Source organism: Nyctereutes procyonoides, unplaced genomic scaffold (genome assembly GCF_905146905.1).
Source record: "Nyctereutes procyonoides isolate TBG_1078 unplaced genomic scaffold, NYPRO_anot_genome, whole genome shotgun sequence".
Classification (NCBI taxonomy): Eukaryota; Metazoa; Chordata; class Mammalia; order Carnivora; family Canidae; genus Nyctereutes; species Nyctereutes procyonoides.
Genome location: NW_026575034.1, coordinates 23,175,456 through 23,196,057, shown reverse-complemented (window position 1 = coordinate 23,196,057; position 20,602 = coordinate 23,175,456). Strand labels below are relative to the sequence as shown.

Genomic DNA, 20,602 nt, shown 5'->3' with positions numbered 1-20,602 from the left:
CTTTATTGTGTTCTTATCAATAGATTCACGAGTAATTGTAACTATACTTTTTGATGGTCCATCTTGAGTCATGCAAAACTTGCATGAATTCTGCTATGTAAGCATTTTAGTCTCATTTCATAGGTGAGTAAACATAGACCCGAAAAAGAGAAATAATTTAACCAAATTCACATGGCATAAAGACTCTGGCTTTAATTCCTAGTGTGTGCTTCTAAACATTATGCCATTTCTCATATACTACACTCTAAATTAGCTGAACCTCAAACACAGAAAAATAAATCTGATTATAGAATTCTACTTCATTTCCTTCATTCCCTTCCCAAATCCCCTGGGTTTAAGAGCCAATCCTTGCATTTAGTCATCCCTGTTTAAATTAGGGATAGTTTTCTATATAGTTCTTATTTCTTTCTTGAAATCACTTCTATATCCTCCATCTAGTAATTTGCTTGGCTTGACTAATTATTGTAACTGTCTCCTTCCTGTACCTGTGATCAAACTCTTCTTTCTAGGATTTCTTAAGCAATTTGCCCAAGACTCAAACTGCAATGCACCCTTCCAACACACAGACATACACAGACACATGCTTCCATCCCCAGAAATACTATTCTAATACAGTTCGTCTGGCTAATGTAGTTTATAGCTCATTCCTGCTTTGCACAGGACTTAGAAATCTCACAGAATACTGAGCAGAAGAACAATGGAAAGGCCCAGTTCTGTCTATAAGGGAATGAAGTACATCAAAGGTGATATATCACAATAATACATTTTACCTCAGCCCTCCAAGTTCTTCCAAACTTCTGATGTTAATAAGGAAATACCCTCCTAGTGGTATGGATTAGATCTACTTTCCTGTTGGTGGTAATTTTCTGAAAATTAGTAATTCTTATTTGAACTGAGTACTTTTAAATGCCAGACCTTCTCTCTGTGTGTGCAGATATCTATCTATCTATCTATCTATCTACCTATCTATCTATATCTATCTATCATCTATCTATCTCTACTTACCATCTATCTATCAAGAGTATATAAAAGGGAAAGCAAGAGCTCTGATACAATGTACTTGAGTTATTAAGGTGCATTTATTGTAACATCTTAGAGAAATGATTATTTCCAGGAGTGATGTGTATAAATTAACTCACTTTACCTGACAATTTTGTGATAGTTTATAAACCTGAATATTATTATTTATGTGCCCACCTGTCAATCTGTGTTTCTTTCTGGACAGATATCAGCAGGAGAGCACTTAAGGGTCAAGGCTCTATTTACCTATAATCAGAACAGGAATGAAGAGGAATATGTATGTTCCATTTTAAGCAGACCCGGATTAAGAAGATTATCCTGAAATGACATTTTGTGTGACTTCTTTAATACAACTTCTTTAATAAAACCTTCTCTGATACTGGCACCAGCAAGAAAAGGGAGATCACAAGATGACTATGGCATGAAAAATGTTTTTGGGGACTTAAACAGTGAGAAGCCTACATAGATCGAAAATTGTCTTAGAAATCTCTGGTTCACCGCACTTGCAGGTTCTTTGAAGAGTGGATTATATGTGTTCAGCTCAGAAATGTGGTACATAACAGAATTATAATGACTCTCATTATGTTTATGTTCCTATCTTGTACATAATGTATATAGTCATAAATCAAATAGTTTTTCTATACCATAAAAATGATTTTCAGTAAAATATTTCATGTACCTAGGTAGCAAGGAAACAACTTTATCTTTCCAATTATTTTGTTAATTGAAATGATTGATTTGCTTAACTGTTTCAGCCACTAAAACTAAGTTCCATCGGAAAAAAGGAACCTTCTCTAACTCGTCTTTTGCAATCAGTCTTAGCACAGAACTTGGCACATATATACTAGATACTTAGTCAATCTTGGTTGAATAAAAATATTCAATTTAATTGAATGGCTATGATGCAGTACAAGTGGCTTCATTTTGCCATTCAATTTCGTGTATTTTCAAGTCTCTGTGATGGGTAGATAGAATAAGTGTTTCACTGAATTCTTCATTTTCTCTGTGTGCTAAGCAAGGATGAGTCTTATTCAGTGAATAAGAGATACTTATCTATAATATATTTCACTATAAAAAATATCCCAGAAAGATGACCTCACTTAATACTACCCTATTTCATCCCTACTCTTTCTTCCTTCTGGGGATTCCTGGGTTGGAACATATACATATCTGGATTGGTTTCCCTTTCTTTGCTGTGTACCTGACAGCTGTTCTTGGAAATATCATAATTCTTTCTGTGATTGAGACTGAGAGCAGCCTCCACCAGCCCATGTTCTACTTCTTGGCCATTCTGTCATCTATTGATCTGGGCCTGTCAACATCCACCATCCCCAAGATGCTTGGCATCTTCTGGTTCAACCTGAGAGAAATCTCCTTTGAAGGATGCCTCATCCAGATGTTCTTCATCCACCTATACACTGGCATGGAGTCAGCTGTGCTTGTGGCTATGGCCTATGATCGCTATGTGGCCATCTGTAACCCTCTTCAGTACACACTGGTGCTGACAAACAGGGTGGTAGTCGTCATTGCATTGATAATCCTACTGAGACCTTTGTCTTTTGCCATACCCTTTGTTCTACTCATCCTACGGTTACCATTTTGTGGACATCAAATTATTCCTCACACTTACTGTGAGCACATGGGCATTGCCCGCCTGTCTTGTGCCAGCATCAGGATCAACATCATCTATGGCTTATGTGCCATCTCTATTCTGGTGTTTGACATCATAGCTATTGTCATTTCTTATGTCCAGATTCTTCGTGCTGTCTTTCGACTGCCTTCCCACGATGCCCGGCTCAAAGCACTCAGCACCTGTGGCTCTCATGTATGTGTCATGCTGGCTTTCTACACTCCTGCGTTTTTTTCATTTATGACCCACAGGTTTGGCCAGAATATACCACGCTATATCCACATCCTTTTGGCTAATTTCTACGTAGTCATTCCACCTGCCCTCAACCCTGTAATCTACGGTGTCAGAACAAAACAGATTAGAGAAAAGGTGCTGAAAGTCTTTTCCAAGAAAAATACATAACTCTTGTAAAGAATCAAATTAAAGAAGGGAACAGCACTAATTCTCTTTGTTCAGATTGGAAAGAGAACATTTGTAAGTTATGCAGTTCTGCCTCAGGAGAGGCCTGTCACCCTCTTTTTCAAACCCAGAAATGAAAAGTGAGGCCCATGTCAATGCATGAATGAAAGTGTCTTAAAATTTTCCATTGTTTGGAAATAATTCAGATTCTCCACTTGGAAGAAAATGAGCACTTCGTTCTACTTCCATCAGGACTGAACACATCACATTCCACAGTCTGTATCATTTTAAAGCAAAACCAACCCTCCGAAAAGAAAATACCACACAAATAATAAAAAAAAAAACCCATAAATTTCTTAACATCCTAATTTAAATGAAAATAGCATATCAGCCTTACTATACTGGTTCCAAAATAATAGATGCTGAAACACTTCCCATATGCCTGGACTCCTTCTCAAAAAGAATGTTATTTTGACTCTACCATGTTAGTATTCTTAGACATGACATGAAGGTGATCCTACAAATATAATAATCATGTGGGAAAAGGTGAGATTTTTCTATCATGAACAGAATTGTAAAAACTTGTCAATCCTGGAAAATTCATAGGATTTTTGTTTGTTTGTTTCGAAGCTATGTTATTTTTTAATTTTTTTTTTAAGATTCTATTTATTTATTCATGAGAGACACACAGAGAGAGGCAGAGACATAGGCAGAGAGAAAAGCAGGCTCCATGCAGGGAGCCTGATGTAGGACTCTATCCCAGGACTCCAGGATCACACCCTGGGCCGAAGGCAGGCACTAAACCTCTGGGACATCCAGGGATCCCCTTGAAGCTATATTATGTTGTTTATTAGAGTTGTTTCCCTCTTATGGAAAGCAGGGATTTTTGGTGATGTCCCAAGTCCAATATTAGCCAAATGTGTACATGTGTACTCTTGTTCCATATGATATCACTCAGTGTTCTCTACTTCTAGGTCTTATTACTGACATTATTTATAGAAAGAATTCAGGGGAAATATATTTGTAAATCCTGGTCAATAAAACAAAAATTTTAGCTATATTTTTATTGCAGGATTTCTCAGATCTTTTATTTAACAAATATTCATTTGAAACCTTAAGACAATATTGGCTTCAGATTGCTCCTTTGACCAACCTATTACACTAATATTCCATAGCATACACTTTAAGAAAAAAAAATCCAACTTATTCTTATTATAACAGAAAAAATAGTTGTAAATTTGTAGAGGGAATTTGTATTAATTAACATCACATCCTGAACTTGAAAATCTTTGAAGCAATCAGTATGCTGTATAATTATAGACACAAGTGGCTTTTCCTGGAATCCTGTTGTGACACTGATCTCATCCTCTATTTATTCTACTTATGAAATGGACTTTTAATGATATGGTCTCATTGTATCTTATCTTAAATGATTTGCTTAGTGTTCAATCTGTTTATATGTTTTGGCTAATTTGTGGAGAATTGGTATTTAGCATTTAAATGACTAAACTCACCAATACAGTCACCTGAGCCTGGAGTCCTCTGTGTTAGAAGGTTCCTAACTACAGATTGAACTTTTTTAAAAGGTAAAGGACTATTTAGGGATGCCGGGTGGCTCAGTGGTTGAGTGTCTGCCTTTGGCTTAGGGCCTGATCCTGGATTCCCAGGATCAAGTCCTGCATGGAGCTCCTTATGGGAAGCCTGCTTCTCCCTCTGCCTATATCTCTGCCTTCTCTTTCTTTCTGTGTCTCTTATGAATAAACAAATAAAATATTTTTTAAAAAAGGTAAAGGACTATTCAGCTCATCCATTTCTTCATGCTTTGTTTTGAATGTTCTCTGTGAATGCTTCACATTCATTTAACTTTATCTTTGTTCAGGGTGTGGGCTGATGAGTTGGATTTTTCTCAGTGTTAGATCTTCCTTTGTTACTGTGGTACAAATAAGGCTACTCCTCATGTTCTCCACACTCCCTCAGGTCTAGAGCACTGTTACCTGTTACTCAAACTCTGCTGGTCTGGTGGTAAGAGCCAGAGGACATTACAATACCAACTGGGCTGGTTCATCCTGCCTGAGCCATGTACTATGCCCTTGAGTCTTGAAAGTGAAGCCTCCTCAGTGATTCTGTTCCTCCCCTGGTGCTATAGGACCCTAAGGAACCTGCCTCATCTTCAGTTATTGAGTTTGTTTCTGTTCCTTTGTCTCAGCAGCACTGAGTCTCCACTTGTGTTCTTCCTTCAGATGGAAACTTTTGTTCCTTAGGGGAAAGAAACTGGGTGACTGCCCCTAGTAAGCACAGGATCATGTTCCATCATTTTTTGGAGTTACCTATCTTCCCTTCAATTTTGGATTAGTTAGTTGCATTGTGGTTTGAACTTTCTGACAGATCCCAGAAAATTGTGTTTTTTGATTATCCAGCATACATATTTTTTTTGTCATAACGTTTTGAGTGACATTCTTTCCAACTTTTATATTCTAAGTAAAAATTGTAAATCTTGGTAGGAATTTTAAATCATGCCACATTTTCTGAGTAGAAGGACATCTGTGTGTTTATTCTCAGCTTCTTACAACTGTGGCATGGAGTGTGGATCATAAATTATAAATATATAGAATGATTGATGAAAAGTAAATGGGATTTTATTTATGCGATGTGCTACAGACATTTTGAATCTAAAAATCTTAGTGTGGGCCTAAGCAATACGTATTTTTAAGAGACTTCAAGCCTAAATTTTGAAAACTGTCATTCTAGAAAGTTGAAACTTGGTTAATAATAAAATTGGTTGATTGTTAGATGGAGAAAATGGGATAATCTTTAGGAAGTGAAATGACTGAATGCAGAATTAGCTAACTCAAAATGGGCAACACTCTAATTCCCAACACACACACTCCACACTGTATCCTACCTATCTTGACCTAATCCACAGGGAATTTCGATTAGTTGCCTACCTAATGTTCCTGATGTATGTCCTATCTTCTGGAACTATTTTTGACTTTCTATACTCCCTAGCCTTGGTTAATTATGTATCTACTTTCTATTTTTATCATAGCACGTGTCACATTGATACATCACTGTATATATCAATATGTAACTAAATATGGAGTAATGGTTGAGAATATAAACCTGGTGTCAAAGTTCCTAGGTTCAAATTCTCCATTTTTAACCAATTCTCCATTTTTAATCATTTCTGTGACTATGAGAGAGTCAACTGATCTCTCTATTTCTCAATTTCCTTATTTGTAAAATGAGGATATGAATCCTACAAATCCTTTTCATTTCACATGAAAATTTAATGCATTGATGTCTGTAAAGGACTCTGGGGTTGTTATGAGAATGTACACATTATCTAAGTGTTACATGTCATTCTACTGAAAGTAAATGCTTATATGTCTGAATCAACTTTATAAAAAAAAACAATTGGAACAAAATGTTTCTAGCCTACTGGTGAGAAGTGTGTTCATGGGAGTCCATTCAGTGATTTAGCTGTATATGGAACCATTGTAAGATTATAAGAAAATTATGGCTTTAGAGCTAGACAGACTTTATATCCTAGCTCCTCTAAATTAGCGCATTGAATATGTTTGTTGAGTTACTTATTATGTGGGTATTTATGATAATTAATTCTAAAAAATATCATGACTGTTAAGTGATTATGTATCTAAAACCCACAATAAAAATATTAGAATCTAGTAAGTGCTTAATAAATGTTGCTTCTCTTCACATTTTAGCTTGAAGGGAGGTACTTGACTGAAATATTTTTCCTATGGTCAACTAATGTTTCTGTGCCTCAACTTATACAGCTGCAGCTCAGTCTTAGCTGCATTTAAGAATCACCTACAGAAAAAACAAAAAAACAAAAAAAGAATCACCTACAGAACTTTAAAACATGAATGCCTGAATACTACCCCCACACTAGCTTTCCTTTCTTAGAGGTTCATTTAAACAGAATCATACAGTATGTAATCTTTTGTCACTTAGCATAATGCCTATGAGGTTTATCTGTGTGATACTATAGAACACCAAAGAAAGCAAGAGGATTTAATGACAGTCAGACAGAAAAGATGATTACCTACAAAATAAAAAAACTTGGGATCCCTGGGTGGCGCAGCGGTTTGGCGCCTGCCTTTGACCCAGGGCGCGATCCTGGAGACCCAGGATCGAATCCCACATCGGGCTCCCGGTGCATGGAGCCTGCTTCTCCCTCTGCCTGTGTCTCTCTCTCTCTCTCTGTGACTATCATAAATAAATAAATAAATAAATAAATAAATAAATAAATAAATAAATATTAAAAAAAAAAAACTTGGCCAAGAACAGATTTCTTCAAAGTAATAGTAGATTCTAGAAGACTGTAGAATAATGATTTCAAAAGGCTAAGGAAATGTAATAATTGGAGAATGGAACTGTGTAGTTAGAAAAGCATCATGCAAGAAGAAATAAAGAAAACATTAGATGAACATAGAACACAAAAGTTAGCACCAAACTATTACCAATAAAAATGTAATGAGTTATGTACTTGAGAAAGGACATTAGTTAAGAAAAAATGACTGGGGAAAGAAAGGAAACCTGTAAATCTGGTAGTAAATCTTAAATGGTAAACCTAAGATATGTGATTATATATCATGTTAATTTTAAATATTTCTTGTTTTTAGCCACAGATGATTCTATATAGTCTTTATGTTTGTTTTGTGTTTTTTAGGAAATAATATTTTAACATTTTGGTGATGAGTCATATATGTGATGATTGTTCCAGCATAAAATATATCTTTAGGTGAGTTACTTCCCACAGAAAAATCCTAGCCCTCTGACCATTAAAAGAGGAGTTTCACGAAGAAATCACACATTCTAAGGTAGATAATATAACATTTGTTCATATATTACTCATATATACACATAAGACTTAGTTCACAGACTTTGAAAAACTGAAAAATTTAAGGAACCTGTCTCGTATCCTCTTGGTCCTTACTCCATAGATAATAGGGTTCACCATGGGTGGGACCAGAAGATAGATGTTGGCCACAAATATGTGGACATGGGGAGCCACATGGTGCCCAAACCTGTGGGTGAGGAAAGAGAAGAATGCTGGAGTATAAGACACTAAGATGACACAGATATGGGAGCCACAGGTGCCCAAGGTCTTGAGTCGGGCCTCCTTGGATGGAAGGTGGAAGACTGTGTGGAGTATGAGAACATAAGAACAAATAATCAATATGAAGTCCACCCCACCAGTAAGGAAGGCAACAATGAGGCTGTATGCTCTACGGATTCTTGTCTCAGCACAGGCAATCTTAATGAGGGCCATGAACTCACAGTAGGTGTGGGAAATAATATTGGTTCTGCAGTAGGGAAGCCAACGTAACAGAAAGGGGTGAGGACTGAGAAGTACCGTGCCACGGAGTACTATACCTAGACCCATCCCCCCTATTACAGCCTGTGTCAGAATAGCTGAATGTCTTAATGGGTTACAAATGGCTATATAACGGTCAAAAGCCATAGCCAGGAAGAAGCCCGATTCCATGGTGGAGCAAGAGTGAATCAGGAACACTTGAGTGAGGCAGGCTTCAATACGAATTTCTCCATCATGGAACCAGAAAAGGCTAAGGAGTTTTGGTACAGCTGTAGTACACACAATAAGATCAGCCACAGCCAGCATGCAGAGGAAGAGGTACATTGGCTCATGGAGGCTGGAGTCTGTCTTGATGATAAACAGAAGAGAACAGTTTCCCAGGAGGGCCAAAAGGTAGACCACACAAAAGGGGATGGAGATCCAGATGTGGGCTGCCTCCAGCCCAGGAATGCCAATGAGAATGAAGATTGATGGATGGACATCAGTCTTATTGTATGCTGACATACCTAGCATCAGAAGTTTCAGCTTCCTCTTCAGGAGCTTTTCTCTACAACAAACAAAAATAATAGCTTATAATGTTTTAAACTTTTGGTGAGTTAAGTCAGTCAAAATGCAGGGAATTGGATGTCATGGAGTAGTTACAATGTCTATAAGTATTTATACATGATTTCATCATCATATCTGACCATCAGATATTGTTTCACAGTTTTATTTTGCAGTGTGGTTGATCTGTAGATGCCAAATGAAGGAAAATATGTAGGTACCAAAAACTGGAGCTAACTGTATGAAAAATGAAAACCCATAATCTTCTATCCACTGAGAAGAAAGTAGTATCAACTGAAAGCTAAAAAATGTGTAAGAGCCTCAAGTGTATAATTTAGTGATTCAGTACTTACATATAAGACCTGTATTATCATATGTTAACTAACTAGAACTTAAAAAAAGACAAAAAATAAAATAAACAGAATCATAGATGCACATGGAATAGCTGTATGCTTACCTCATTGAACTACACTGTATGTAATGGCTCCTTCAACTAACTTCTCTCATTAAGATACATGTATTTGTAACCATTTATGTAGAATCATATGGGAAAAACGTGTAAGAGTCATGGGTTTGGAGGGCTTAGAAATGGTTGTAACACAAATTAGGCAGGAGGGATGACAGGAAGTTTTGAATAGAAAATATATCTTTCTTTTTTAGATTTTATCTATCTTAGTTCTGGGACATGGCAAGAAGCCGTTATAGGGTGTAGTTTTGAGAATGGAACACTGAAATTTGGGGATATACATTGCTTGCTTTGGAAGTACCAGAAGGAGGTTTATTCACATCAACATGGAACTCATTAAGTATGATGGCAAGAGTGGGGCTGATAGCAGTGTGTCAGGAAATGAACAGCTCCAGCTCGTTGCATCGCTTGGGACTCATTTGGGTTTACTCTTGACTTCCCAGACAAGAATTGCAACAACGTGATTATTACCTCTATCATGAATTTCCACTTCCTTGCATGTATTCATGTATATATACTACTTTATGACTTGCTCTCCATTCAGCTTCCTCTCAAGGCAGTTTTCACACAAACTTCCCTCATGACCTTCTTTTGCTCTGCACACTTCTTCCTGCATTGGATGATCCATCTCCCCACCCCATACTGTGATTTGCTGACTATACTTTTACCATTTTTTAAGACTATTAGAACATTTTGAAAGTCATATTGATCCCATAATCAACAGACTTCCTCCCCTTTTCTTCTTAGAAACACGATTGATACTATTCCAAAGACACTTCTTTTACCCTATCACTATTGCAGACAGTTGAAGATTTTGGAGTGTTGTGATCAGAAAAAATAATCCTTAAGGGAGTATTCACTGAAGCCGAGATTGGATATATACAGCAGACTAGGCATCAATATGGAGTGACAGTGATGACATGTATTTTCCTCTTTCTCTGTTGAAGTTTCATGCATAGAGATTTTCTGCTCACTGTGGTTACTTGGCCTTCAAGATCCCTAGAGATAAATATTCTCTTTTGAACGTGAAATCAACTGGATACAGCGTCACAGAGCTATAGAAAATTTACATAACATTTCTGTCTAAAGCACGCGATGAATTGGGACAGGAGAGAAATCTAGGGAAACCAGCTTATTGGGGAATTATGTAATAACTGTAATAGTTAAACATTTTACAATGTTGATGTGAGTCAGTTGTTTTCCTGAAAACATTTCACGTATTAGCTCATAAATTTTATCTCCATTTTAAAATCAGAAGAATTTAGGTAATTTCTATATAGTTAAATAGCCCGTAGGGGATGGACCTGCTTCTACTCCATTTACTGATTCTAAAGCACTTATTCTTAACTGTGGTGATAAAAATTGCCCTAATGATGTGACAGTCTGTTTGCATTTTTGCATATAAATGAGGATTGTTCTGTATCTAACAGTAAAGAAATCCATCACCATTAATTTGACTATGAATATTGGTTGAAAGGCCCCAAGTATATTCCATAAGGGAACTGGTCCAAATCGAAGCCTTTCTTTTCTTAATTAACCCTTCCTGCACTTTCAATAGGTGACCTGTCAGAGGTAAAATTAAACTCTTAACCCCAGAGAGGTTAACACTTGCAACCAGATAGCTGTCAATCTTACCCTGTCCTACCATGAAGTTTATGTGTATGTATATACATCAAGTTAATGCATTTTCACATACTTTCACTTCTTCTGTCCTACAATGAAACTTCATATCTTTTTATCTATATTTGTAGTTCCATCAACATTCTCATATTTCTCTTGCACTTTTGCCTTCATTCCTTCTATTTGCCCTATGCCATTACATAATTTATACATATTTTACCAACAGAAAATATGTGGACGGGGGCACCTGAGTGGCTCAGGCAGTTAAGTGTCCAACTCTTGATTTCTGCTAGTGTCATGATTTCAGGGTCATGAGATAGAGCCCTGGATGGGGCTCCATGCTCAGTGGGGAGTCTGCTAGAGATTCTCTCCCCCTCTCTCAGACCTCTCCCCTCCGCTCTCTGTCTCAGTCTCTCTCTCTCTTGAAATAAACAAGTAAGTCTTTAAAAAATGAAAGAAAATATCTGGACAGATTATGTAGAGAAAATATTCACACTGCAGTGAATGCAAATATTCAATCACACAAAATAGACTTATTCTTACGGGTAATTAGGAAATTAAAAATTAAATGAATATGATACAATTCATACACTATTATATTTTTAACCAACAAATTTTTAAGATTGATGATAATAAGCATTAGTGAGATTTGGGTTAAAGAGTGGTTCTTACGCCCAACTGATTGGAGAAAATTCACTCTACTCTTAGAGGAAAATTGCATAGTGACTATTCTTATTGAAAACAAAGACCTAGGAAGAGCAATTTAACTACTTACCATCCTAGGGAATAATGTTCACATATACATATAGCAGGAAGTATACAAAGTAATTCTCGCTGTAAAAGTGCCTATAATAAAATTAATTTTGAAGCATTCAAAATGTTCATCAATAAAGTAATACCAAACTTAAAAACCTGTGGTTTCTTTATATTATAGAACACCCAGAAATGCTTAGAATAAGTATACTTATGTCAACTGACAGAGAAAAGCATTACAATGAAAAAGATGAAGCAAAAATTTGAATCTTCCATTAATATTGATACATATGTAAAAATTAAGCATATATATAGACAGGCATATACACACATTTATAATGAGAATTTTACAAACATAAGAAATAACCTAAAAAGGATACATAGGCAATGTAGAAGAGATCTAAAATGTAGTATGGATGGAAAAGAATATAGACAGTATAATTTAGCTATATCTATATGGCTTGACTTTTTAAACAGTGTCAATGTATTTATTCTATACATATTCATGTGTTAGCCACACAGTTTAAAGTAAGTAAATAAATAATGTAGAATTACAATCATTATTTATCAGAAAAAAATACAGACCAAGAAATCACAAAGAAAATGTGATCTTCCATGTCTTATCAAATGTTAGCAAGTTTTCTAACCTCTGGAAATACCTTTTCTATATCTCTTTGCATATACAGAACTGGTCATCTACTCAATTTATGAAGATGGTAACCCCATGTCTTTGTTTGTCATGGCATTTCTTTACACAATCAGACCCTTAGTAACATGGTTAGAATTGAAGACTGATCATATATCAGCTCCTATGAGAATATTTTTCTAAAACTTTGCACCATCATGGATATTCATCTTCAAGTGTTCCTTTGATACGTGTACTTACCTGTCCTCTATCTCTTGTCATTTTGTATTTTATGTTTCATCATGTTTTTCTCCTTTATTATACTGCAGATTCTTACTTAGCAGAGGCCGTGTATTTTTATATATTTGTTCCAAAGAATGAAAGAAAAAAAAAAAAGAAAAGGAGAAGATAATGGAGTGTTATTATTTTTCTGGTAAATAATTTCAATATAAATTTAAGACAAACAGTGGAATCACTATAAATTTATTATAGTACACACTATCCTCAAACACTAAATGCATTAATAGTTTTCCTGATTCTAATATTAAATCTTCAAGACATACTCAGTTATTACTTTTCAACAAAATCGAAATCTGCCAACATTTGATTCCTTGCCTGACAACATAGCATGGAAAAAAAAGAAGGATTGGAGGGAAAGAAACTCATATCTGCTTTTGGGGAGGAATAAAATGGAAAAAAAAAAAACCTTATAGTGTCTTCTGGATAAATTCTACGCCCCTATTCATCTCTTTACAAAAATAAAATAAATCAACATGAGTTGACATACAGTAGGTACATATGGTATTTACATTGTAGGCATTATTCCATTTAATGCTTAAGGGAGTTTTTAGGTAGATAACTATACTTACAACACAGATTTAAAAAACCAACACCTAAGAACATAATTTAAGTTCCCCAAAACCATTCTGCTATGAATTCAAGAATCTGGAATTTGAACCCAAGTATAATTACCAGGTTTGCAATCTTTACATTATAGAAGATGAACATTCCATAGGTTTTATAAATATAAAATGGCATAATGCATTTAAGACTACTTGAGAAGCATGAAACATTGCTCAAATACCATAGATTTGCTCAAGATATCGGACTGATACATCTATATCTTCATCCTTTCCTTTATCAGCTTTCCTTTGATCTACTAGACTAAGTGGAGAACCTCAGGCACACATTTATTCTCAGTAAAAGTTGTAGCCTAATCTCAACCCAAACATAGTAAAACAGAAGCAATCCACTCAGGGGTCACAAATCCAAATGGATTCAGGTGCTCTAAGAAATGTTAAACAAGGATCCCTGGGTGGCGCAGCGGTTTGGCGCCTGCCTTTGGCCCAGGGCGCGATCCTGGAGACCCGGGATCGAATCCCACATCGGGCTCCCGGTGCATGGAGCCTGCTTCTCACTCTGCCTATGTCTCTGCCTCTCTCTCTTTCTCTCTCTGTGACTATCATAAATAAATAAAAATTTAAAAAAAAAATTAAAAAAAAAAAAAGAAATGTTAAACAAGATATCTTTCCTAGAGCCTGTTTGCTCCAATTAGAGTTCTGAAACCTATTTGGCTATTGTCCACTTAGCTCATGATACAAATGAGTGTGACTAAAAACCACCTTAAGTACCAGGGTTTCTGTGAGGATGAGAATGAGCACCTTGGTCTGAGGAAGGCTTTACTTCTCTCAAGACTTACAGTGTTTCTAAATGAGCTCAGTTATAGACATGTCTCCTGATTTCTATGGCTCCCATGGGCACAGAGTGGGGATGGCCTCCCCACATGTCAAGAAAAGAGGCCACTGGGAGTTGAATTTGAGTTCAGAACTCATTCCAAGTCTTTGGAGCTCACATCTTAATAAGAGGAGAATCCAAGGTGGGGGGGCAGGCAGGAGAGTTTTTCTGGACTGTCCCTGGAGCCTGCCTTTCAGCAGTATTGCTTGAGTCTCAGAATTGTTTGTTCTTAAATACATCATGTATATGTATGAAAAAAGGATAGATGAATGTCTATTTCCTTCACTTTAAATAGTGCCTTTTTATTTTTAATATAGGAAAATATAAATAAAAAACAAGCATCAACCATCATGTCATTTTGATATTTGGTTTAATTTTATTCCTTGATTTTCATATTCCTATGATTTATAATATTCAAGTCATAGTAGACTTTAAAACTTTATATCTTAATTTAAATTGCATGTTATGACATGTACCTTATCTTTTGTAATTTTTCAGAATAAATTTCACAGAAAACTTATTTAGACAAAATTAATCAAAATGGGTTTTTGATGAAAGTTGAATTGCATCTAAACATTAATGAAATTTTGACAACTCTAAACATGCAATCCTCTCAGCCATCTAGATTGATTGTGCTTTTACATGTATTCCAGGATCCTTTGAGAGCTTTGAACAGTTTCTAAATTATTTTTGTGTCAACCTCACCAATTTTTAAATTGGAACTTTATCACATTATTTTACATTTACTTATATTCTTTTTTTAAAATATTTTATTTATTTATTCATGAGAAACACACACACACACACACACAGAGAGAGAGAGAGAGAGAGAGAGAGAAAGAGAGAGATTGAGGCAGAGACACAGGCAGAGGGAGAAGCAGGCTCCATGCAGGGAACCTGACTTGGGACTCAGTCCTGGGTCTCCAGGATTATACCCTGGGCTGAAGGTGGCGCTAAACCGCTGAGCCACCTGAGCTGCCCACATTTACTTATATTCTTTATGTATGTCTTTATGTATGTATGTTTTGGGTACAGTCATATAAATTACATATACATAGTGGGGACCTATTATATGTAAATTCCATATTTATAAGTTTGTCTACTCAGTAAAATTTATTTGTAACCCCAAATAAATTCTCATGGCTATTTATTTATATATTTATTTATCTTAAAAATAATTTATTTGAAAGAGAGAGAAAGAGTATGCACTAGTGGGAGGTGAGAGGCTAAGGGAGAGGAAAAAGCAGACTCTCCACTGAGGAGGGAGCCCAAGGAGGGGCTTGATCCCAGGACCCTGAGATGATGACCAAAGTCAAAAGTGAATGCTTAACCGACTGAGTCACCCAGGCGCCCTTCTCATGGCACTTTAGCTGTCATTTGCAGACATGCAAAGAGCTGGGAAAAATTTGAGTTGCCTGACAATCACATTCTTAGCTGAGGCTGAACAAAGTGAGGTTCTGACTTATTTCAGCTATAAACAACTGTTTTTACACTCAATTTAATGCCAGGTTTTTCTTATTTTTGTGCTTGTTGTTGATTCCACTGTTTAACATGGAGCTCCAGTTTAGTGCTAAAGTGCACTAGAATAAGTAAATACCTTGTTACTTATTTGTGGAGTGCACCAGAATACAATAATATTTTCCTAGTGTTCCTAAGTGCAGGAAGGTTGCACTGTTCTTTATGGAGAAAATAACCATGTTGGATAAACTTCATTCAGGTGTGAGTTGTAGCACTGTTGGATGTGAGTTCAAAGTTAATGAATCAAAAATATGATATAACCACTCAAAGGAAGGGGAAATTCGTCTATCTGTATATGAACTCACTATGGAAAGTACTAAAGTAACATTGGTAGCATGTGATAGGAATATGGAAAAGATTAAAAAGAGGCTAAATTTATGGATTCTTGAGATGACAACTAATAAAAGTGTTGTGCCCAAGATTGTGAATCCGAGAAACCACCAAGGAGCCCACATCGATGCAAGCGCACGAGGGTTTATTTACAAACTCGAGCTTGGGTCCAAGTGTACCTGACACAGCAGAGCAGGGACTTGGACCCCGAGGTAGGTTCCAGCTTAGTTTTATGGGCTGGTCTAGGGGACCTCCAGAAGGGGGAGGAATTTCTCAAATTCTGTTTACATTCTGATATGGGGCTTTCAAGGGCATTGAGCTCTGTTCTCATTCTAATTTGGGGCTTCCTGCCACTGGCTTGAGCTCTGTTCTTATTCTAATATGGGGCTTTCTAGGGCGTTAAGCTGTAAACTGTTTTTTCCCTGTAACTGAAGTAATGTAAAGTTCAGCTCTTATTCACAGGGGCCTGAGATGGCTGTACTCGTCCTAACCTGAATTTAAGGTGGAATGGCCTTAATTTCTTCAGCCTCCGCAAAAAGTATAGTGGACAACATTGTGGCAAGGTCAAAGATATTTACATTTACGTTACCCAGAGTCAGAAAAAAAAAAAAAAAATCAAGCTCTTCTAGGCTAACGCTGACTGGCCAGCACATTTCAAAAGGCAACAAATCATAGACAATATTAAACTTAGAGTCTAGGCAGGTTCTGCTAATTAGGAAGCTTCAGAAAAGTTTTTAAAATGCTTATTAAGTGTTCCGGAAAAGGATTATGTAGAAAACAAGTTTCAACACTGATGAGACTCCCTTGTACAAGATGTTGGTGAATGAAACACAAGTGGACTCCAGAGCTTCTGGTTTTTGATCATGTAAAGGCTGCACAATTAATTATGAACTATGATGAGCTGTGATTTACTGTGAACTATAGTTAATTATGAACTGTGATTAACTATGAACTATGATTAATCAAGAACTATGATTAAACTATGATAATAACTATGTATTAAAGGAGCTATCTTTTCACAGAAACACATAAAAAAAGGTTATGTATTGATTGATTGACAAAAATGTTGTGACAAGAGGCTTGGGAAACTTACTCTGGATTTCCTTTAAGAGCAATGGCACCAAATTGTCTAATTCAGTGTTCAAGGTGACTTTATAGAACATAGCTACTGAAAATAATGAGAACTGACTATGTTTGTATGAATACATATATGTGTCTACACACACACATTCACATATACACACACACACGCACAAGCACACACGTCTCAGGGCCAGCTTGCCCTTTCTTTCTTCCATGAGAGAACTCATGCGCTGAGGGAATTTCCCTTGGGACAGAACAGTACTAGGTTGGGGAAAAGGGGATGTGGGTAAAGTGAAACTTTTCTTCTTTTCCTTTTCAATTTGTCTTTTCTTGTATGCCCGGCCAGGGTCCTGTAATCTCATCCAAATTCTGGTCCTCTCATAAAGGTCTTTTCATTCATTAATGCTTGTTAAATCTGTGTTTTTGTATTGGGAGGAGTGCTGAGTCTTCCTATTTTGTCATTTTGCTGACCTAAATCTCACTTTTCTGCTTTTATTTCCTTAGAAATCAGGGACCCCTAATGGTTCTCTTTTTGAATCAGAATTAGACACTAGAATCCTCAAAGACCTTCTGTTTTTTACAAAATTGGCTCTAGGGGATTTTCTATTAAAAACTGCCCCCACCCCACCCCACCCCTCCCGGCAAAGAGCAGCATCCTCATAAAGACTGAGCAGTTTGAGATAAAACAGAGACAGGATTGCATCCTGGTCCTTAGCCTGGTGAGTTTCCCATATCCCAGCTCACAGGGCATTCTTACTTCACAGTGATGGCTGAAGGGAATGAAAGGGGGATAGGAAAGGACGAGAAGAGATGTGGGATAAGTTGGGTGGAAAGATTAAGACTGATGCTTAGAGAAGGAGTAGGATCATGTTAGGAAAAACCATCTAGTCCTGGTGAAAGCATTTGGATTTTAGCCTGAATCCATTCAATGTGCATTTTGGAAAAATCAGTCTGTCTGATATCTAAGGAAGGATAAACAACTAGTATCTCTGGAACATGGCTCAGAGTGTTTTAAGAAATTATCAGTTTAAAACTAACAACAACGTACTTAAGGTTTTTATTTTTATTACCTCTATGTTATAGATGAAAAGTACTTGTTACTTTCCTTTGATTACAGAGTGAATAAGTTATGAAGCTGGGTTTCAACACAATTGGTCAGACTGAGGAGCTCATGCTTTTAGGCACTGTAAAGTACTGTGTTGTGATAAATTCCCAAAATGATCCCATTAAGATGGAGACAAATGTACTGATTTTAAAGATATCGGAAAAGTAGAATCCGTTGTGGCCTTTTTAGTTTTTTTATATATATATGAAAGGGGAAGAGGATGCTTTTCAGATTTTTTCTTTTTAATTTTTTAAAAAGAATTTAGATATAATTAACATAGAACATTATATTAGTTTCAGGTGTACAACATGATGTATAATTGCTAAATGATCCCCTCAATAAGACTGGTTAGTATTCATCACCATACAAAGTTAATCAGAGTTTCGATCTAGCCAGTTCACTAATTGGTAATAACATAAAACAGACAACTACCAAATCTCATTGTTCTCTCTGTCTCCCAACTATTTCTACTTGGCTACTCATAACACTGCCTCTCTGCTTCACTAGCTACTGAGGCCCCATTGTAAGATATAATTATTTGAGTAAAGAAACACACTAATTTATTTCTCTCCACTATTTTATTTTTTTAACAAAGAACATATTATCTACCTCTCTATTAACAACAACAAAACAGAAATGGAACTTGTGTTTTCCTTTAATGATGAACTCTGTACCTAAAAGTAAAGTACTTTTCTTATTTACTGAGAATCTATTATGTATGGGTATGATGAAAAAAGGAAAGCATGGTTTTTATAGCTTTCTGAGACTGCTGCGTACATTCCTGAGCTTCAGAGATGTTCTTGAGGAATACAAAAAAATTAATAAGATAATCTGCCATTGGCACTTTACTGGCATTGATAAATCACAGAAAATTAAGCCCTCATCATTGAATCATACTTTTTATACTTGCGTTGTTCACATCACACCTTTTTAGAGTATTCTTTATTCCATCATCTGCCCAGAACACAATAGAAGAAAGATTTTATTCTTATGGTCATTTCACAGTGTCTCCTACAAATAAGATCTATTGTTTTTTGCTTCCTTTCTTTTCAAATGTCTACCATTTCTTTCTAGAGTTCCAGCTTTCTTTACCCATAGTGTACTATGCCTTCTATTGCTCATTTATCATGGGCATGGCACTCTTGGCTTTGCTTTCCATATAACCATGTCTGGTAAATACCCTGATTGTCTTACTGAAACTGTGATCATCCTTAGTACTGCTCCTCTGGAATCCTCCAATGATACAAAATGATAAAAAGACACTTTTCACTACAAAACAATTAAATGTAATGAATGATCAAATGCTTTGAAAATACCCTAACGATTGCAATAAATAAGGTATATGAAAATATGTAAGAACCGTTTGAATAACTTTGAAAATGATCCATTCAGCTCACTCAGAATATGCCATCTAGTCTTTTCTTCAAGATATTTGTCATGTATCTTAAACTATTAAAATGTATCATGAAGACACTGATATCTCTTATTCCAATGGATATGAGTTTAAAAAGAGATTGTGTAACTGTGAGTGGACAAAGGAAACCTGAGTGTCTGACATGACTGAGGCATGACTTTTCCTTACTATCCATTCTCTTTCCATTTTGATTTAATTGTTTCTTCTCTACTCTCTGCATTTCTGTAACTATAAGCACTTCAAGCATTTGACAATTGTTTTGAACTATTTTAGGTTCAGATACAAATATAAAACTATGGTAACCATGTTTCTCTACATGTGTTTATAAAGCTTAGAGCTGATAATGGCACAGGTTGTGGCAACTTGGAAATAGGCAATACCTTAATGAATGGCAATTACTGCTGTTTTAACCACAATTACTTCTTATTTTGTAATAATAGTGAATGAATATTAACAAATGGATTGATTTTAATCCCATCGACTTGTTATTAATAGTTTAGACTACATTTTAATGATTCTGTGTTTGTTAACCACCTTATAAAGTCACACCTATGTGTTACCATATAACCAAATGGAACTAACAGAAATAACTATTTACAGATACTGGCATATCCCCATATATATGCCAAAAATGGAAAGTACATTACATTGATGATGATAGAAGGTAATTAAGGAAATAGGTATTAAGGCAAAATCTTAGCATGTTACCAGTGGTGAGACCACTATAAATTAAAGAAAGGTGCTAACAAAGATGAATATATTATGTAAAATGTTTTATTGCAATCCACTGCGTACTTCTTCCAAAGGCTTCTTGCTGAGAATTCACTTCTTCATATTGCTCTATATGGATTTCTACTTGTATATTTCTGATTGTGTGAATTAACTGACGAAGAGAATGTATACAATTGTATGATGTTTTTATTTTTCTCTAGGTTTAAAACATTGCAGAGTTTTACCCAGTGTCCTGCAGATTGGTGAACACACATCTGTAAGAATATGGACTTTTGCATTACCAAGCAGG

The 20,602-nt window shown here is 35.9% G+C and overlaps 2 protein-coding genes across 2 annotated transcripts; one reads left to right on the top strand and one right to left on the bottom strand.

Moving 5' to 3' along the window:
- Positions 1-2,110: 2,110 nt before the first annotated feature.
- On the top strand, positions 2,111-3,052 carry LOC129504894 (olfactory receptor 52E1-like). The gene has a single exon (XM_055317770.1). It carries the CDS (start codon positions 2,111-2,113, stop codon positions 3,050-3,052), a length of 942 nt encoding a protein of 313 aa, XP_055173745.1.
- A 4,891-nt stretch (positions 3,053-7,943) lies between these two features.
- LOC129504766 (olfactory receptor 52D1-like) lies at positions 7,944-8,921 on the bottom strand. Its single transcript, XM_055317622.1, has one exon. It carries the CDS (start codon positions 8,901-8,903, stop codon positions 7,944-7,946), a length of 960 nt encoding a protein of 319 aa, XP_055173597.1. The 5' UTR covers positions 8,904-8,921.
- Positions 8,922-20,602: the final 11,681 nt, after the last annotated feature.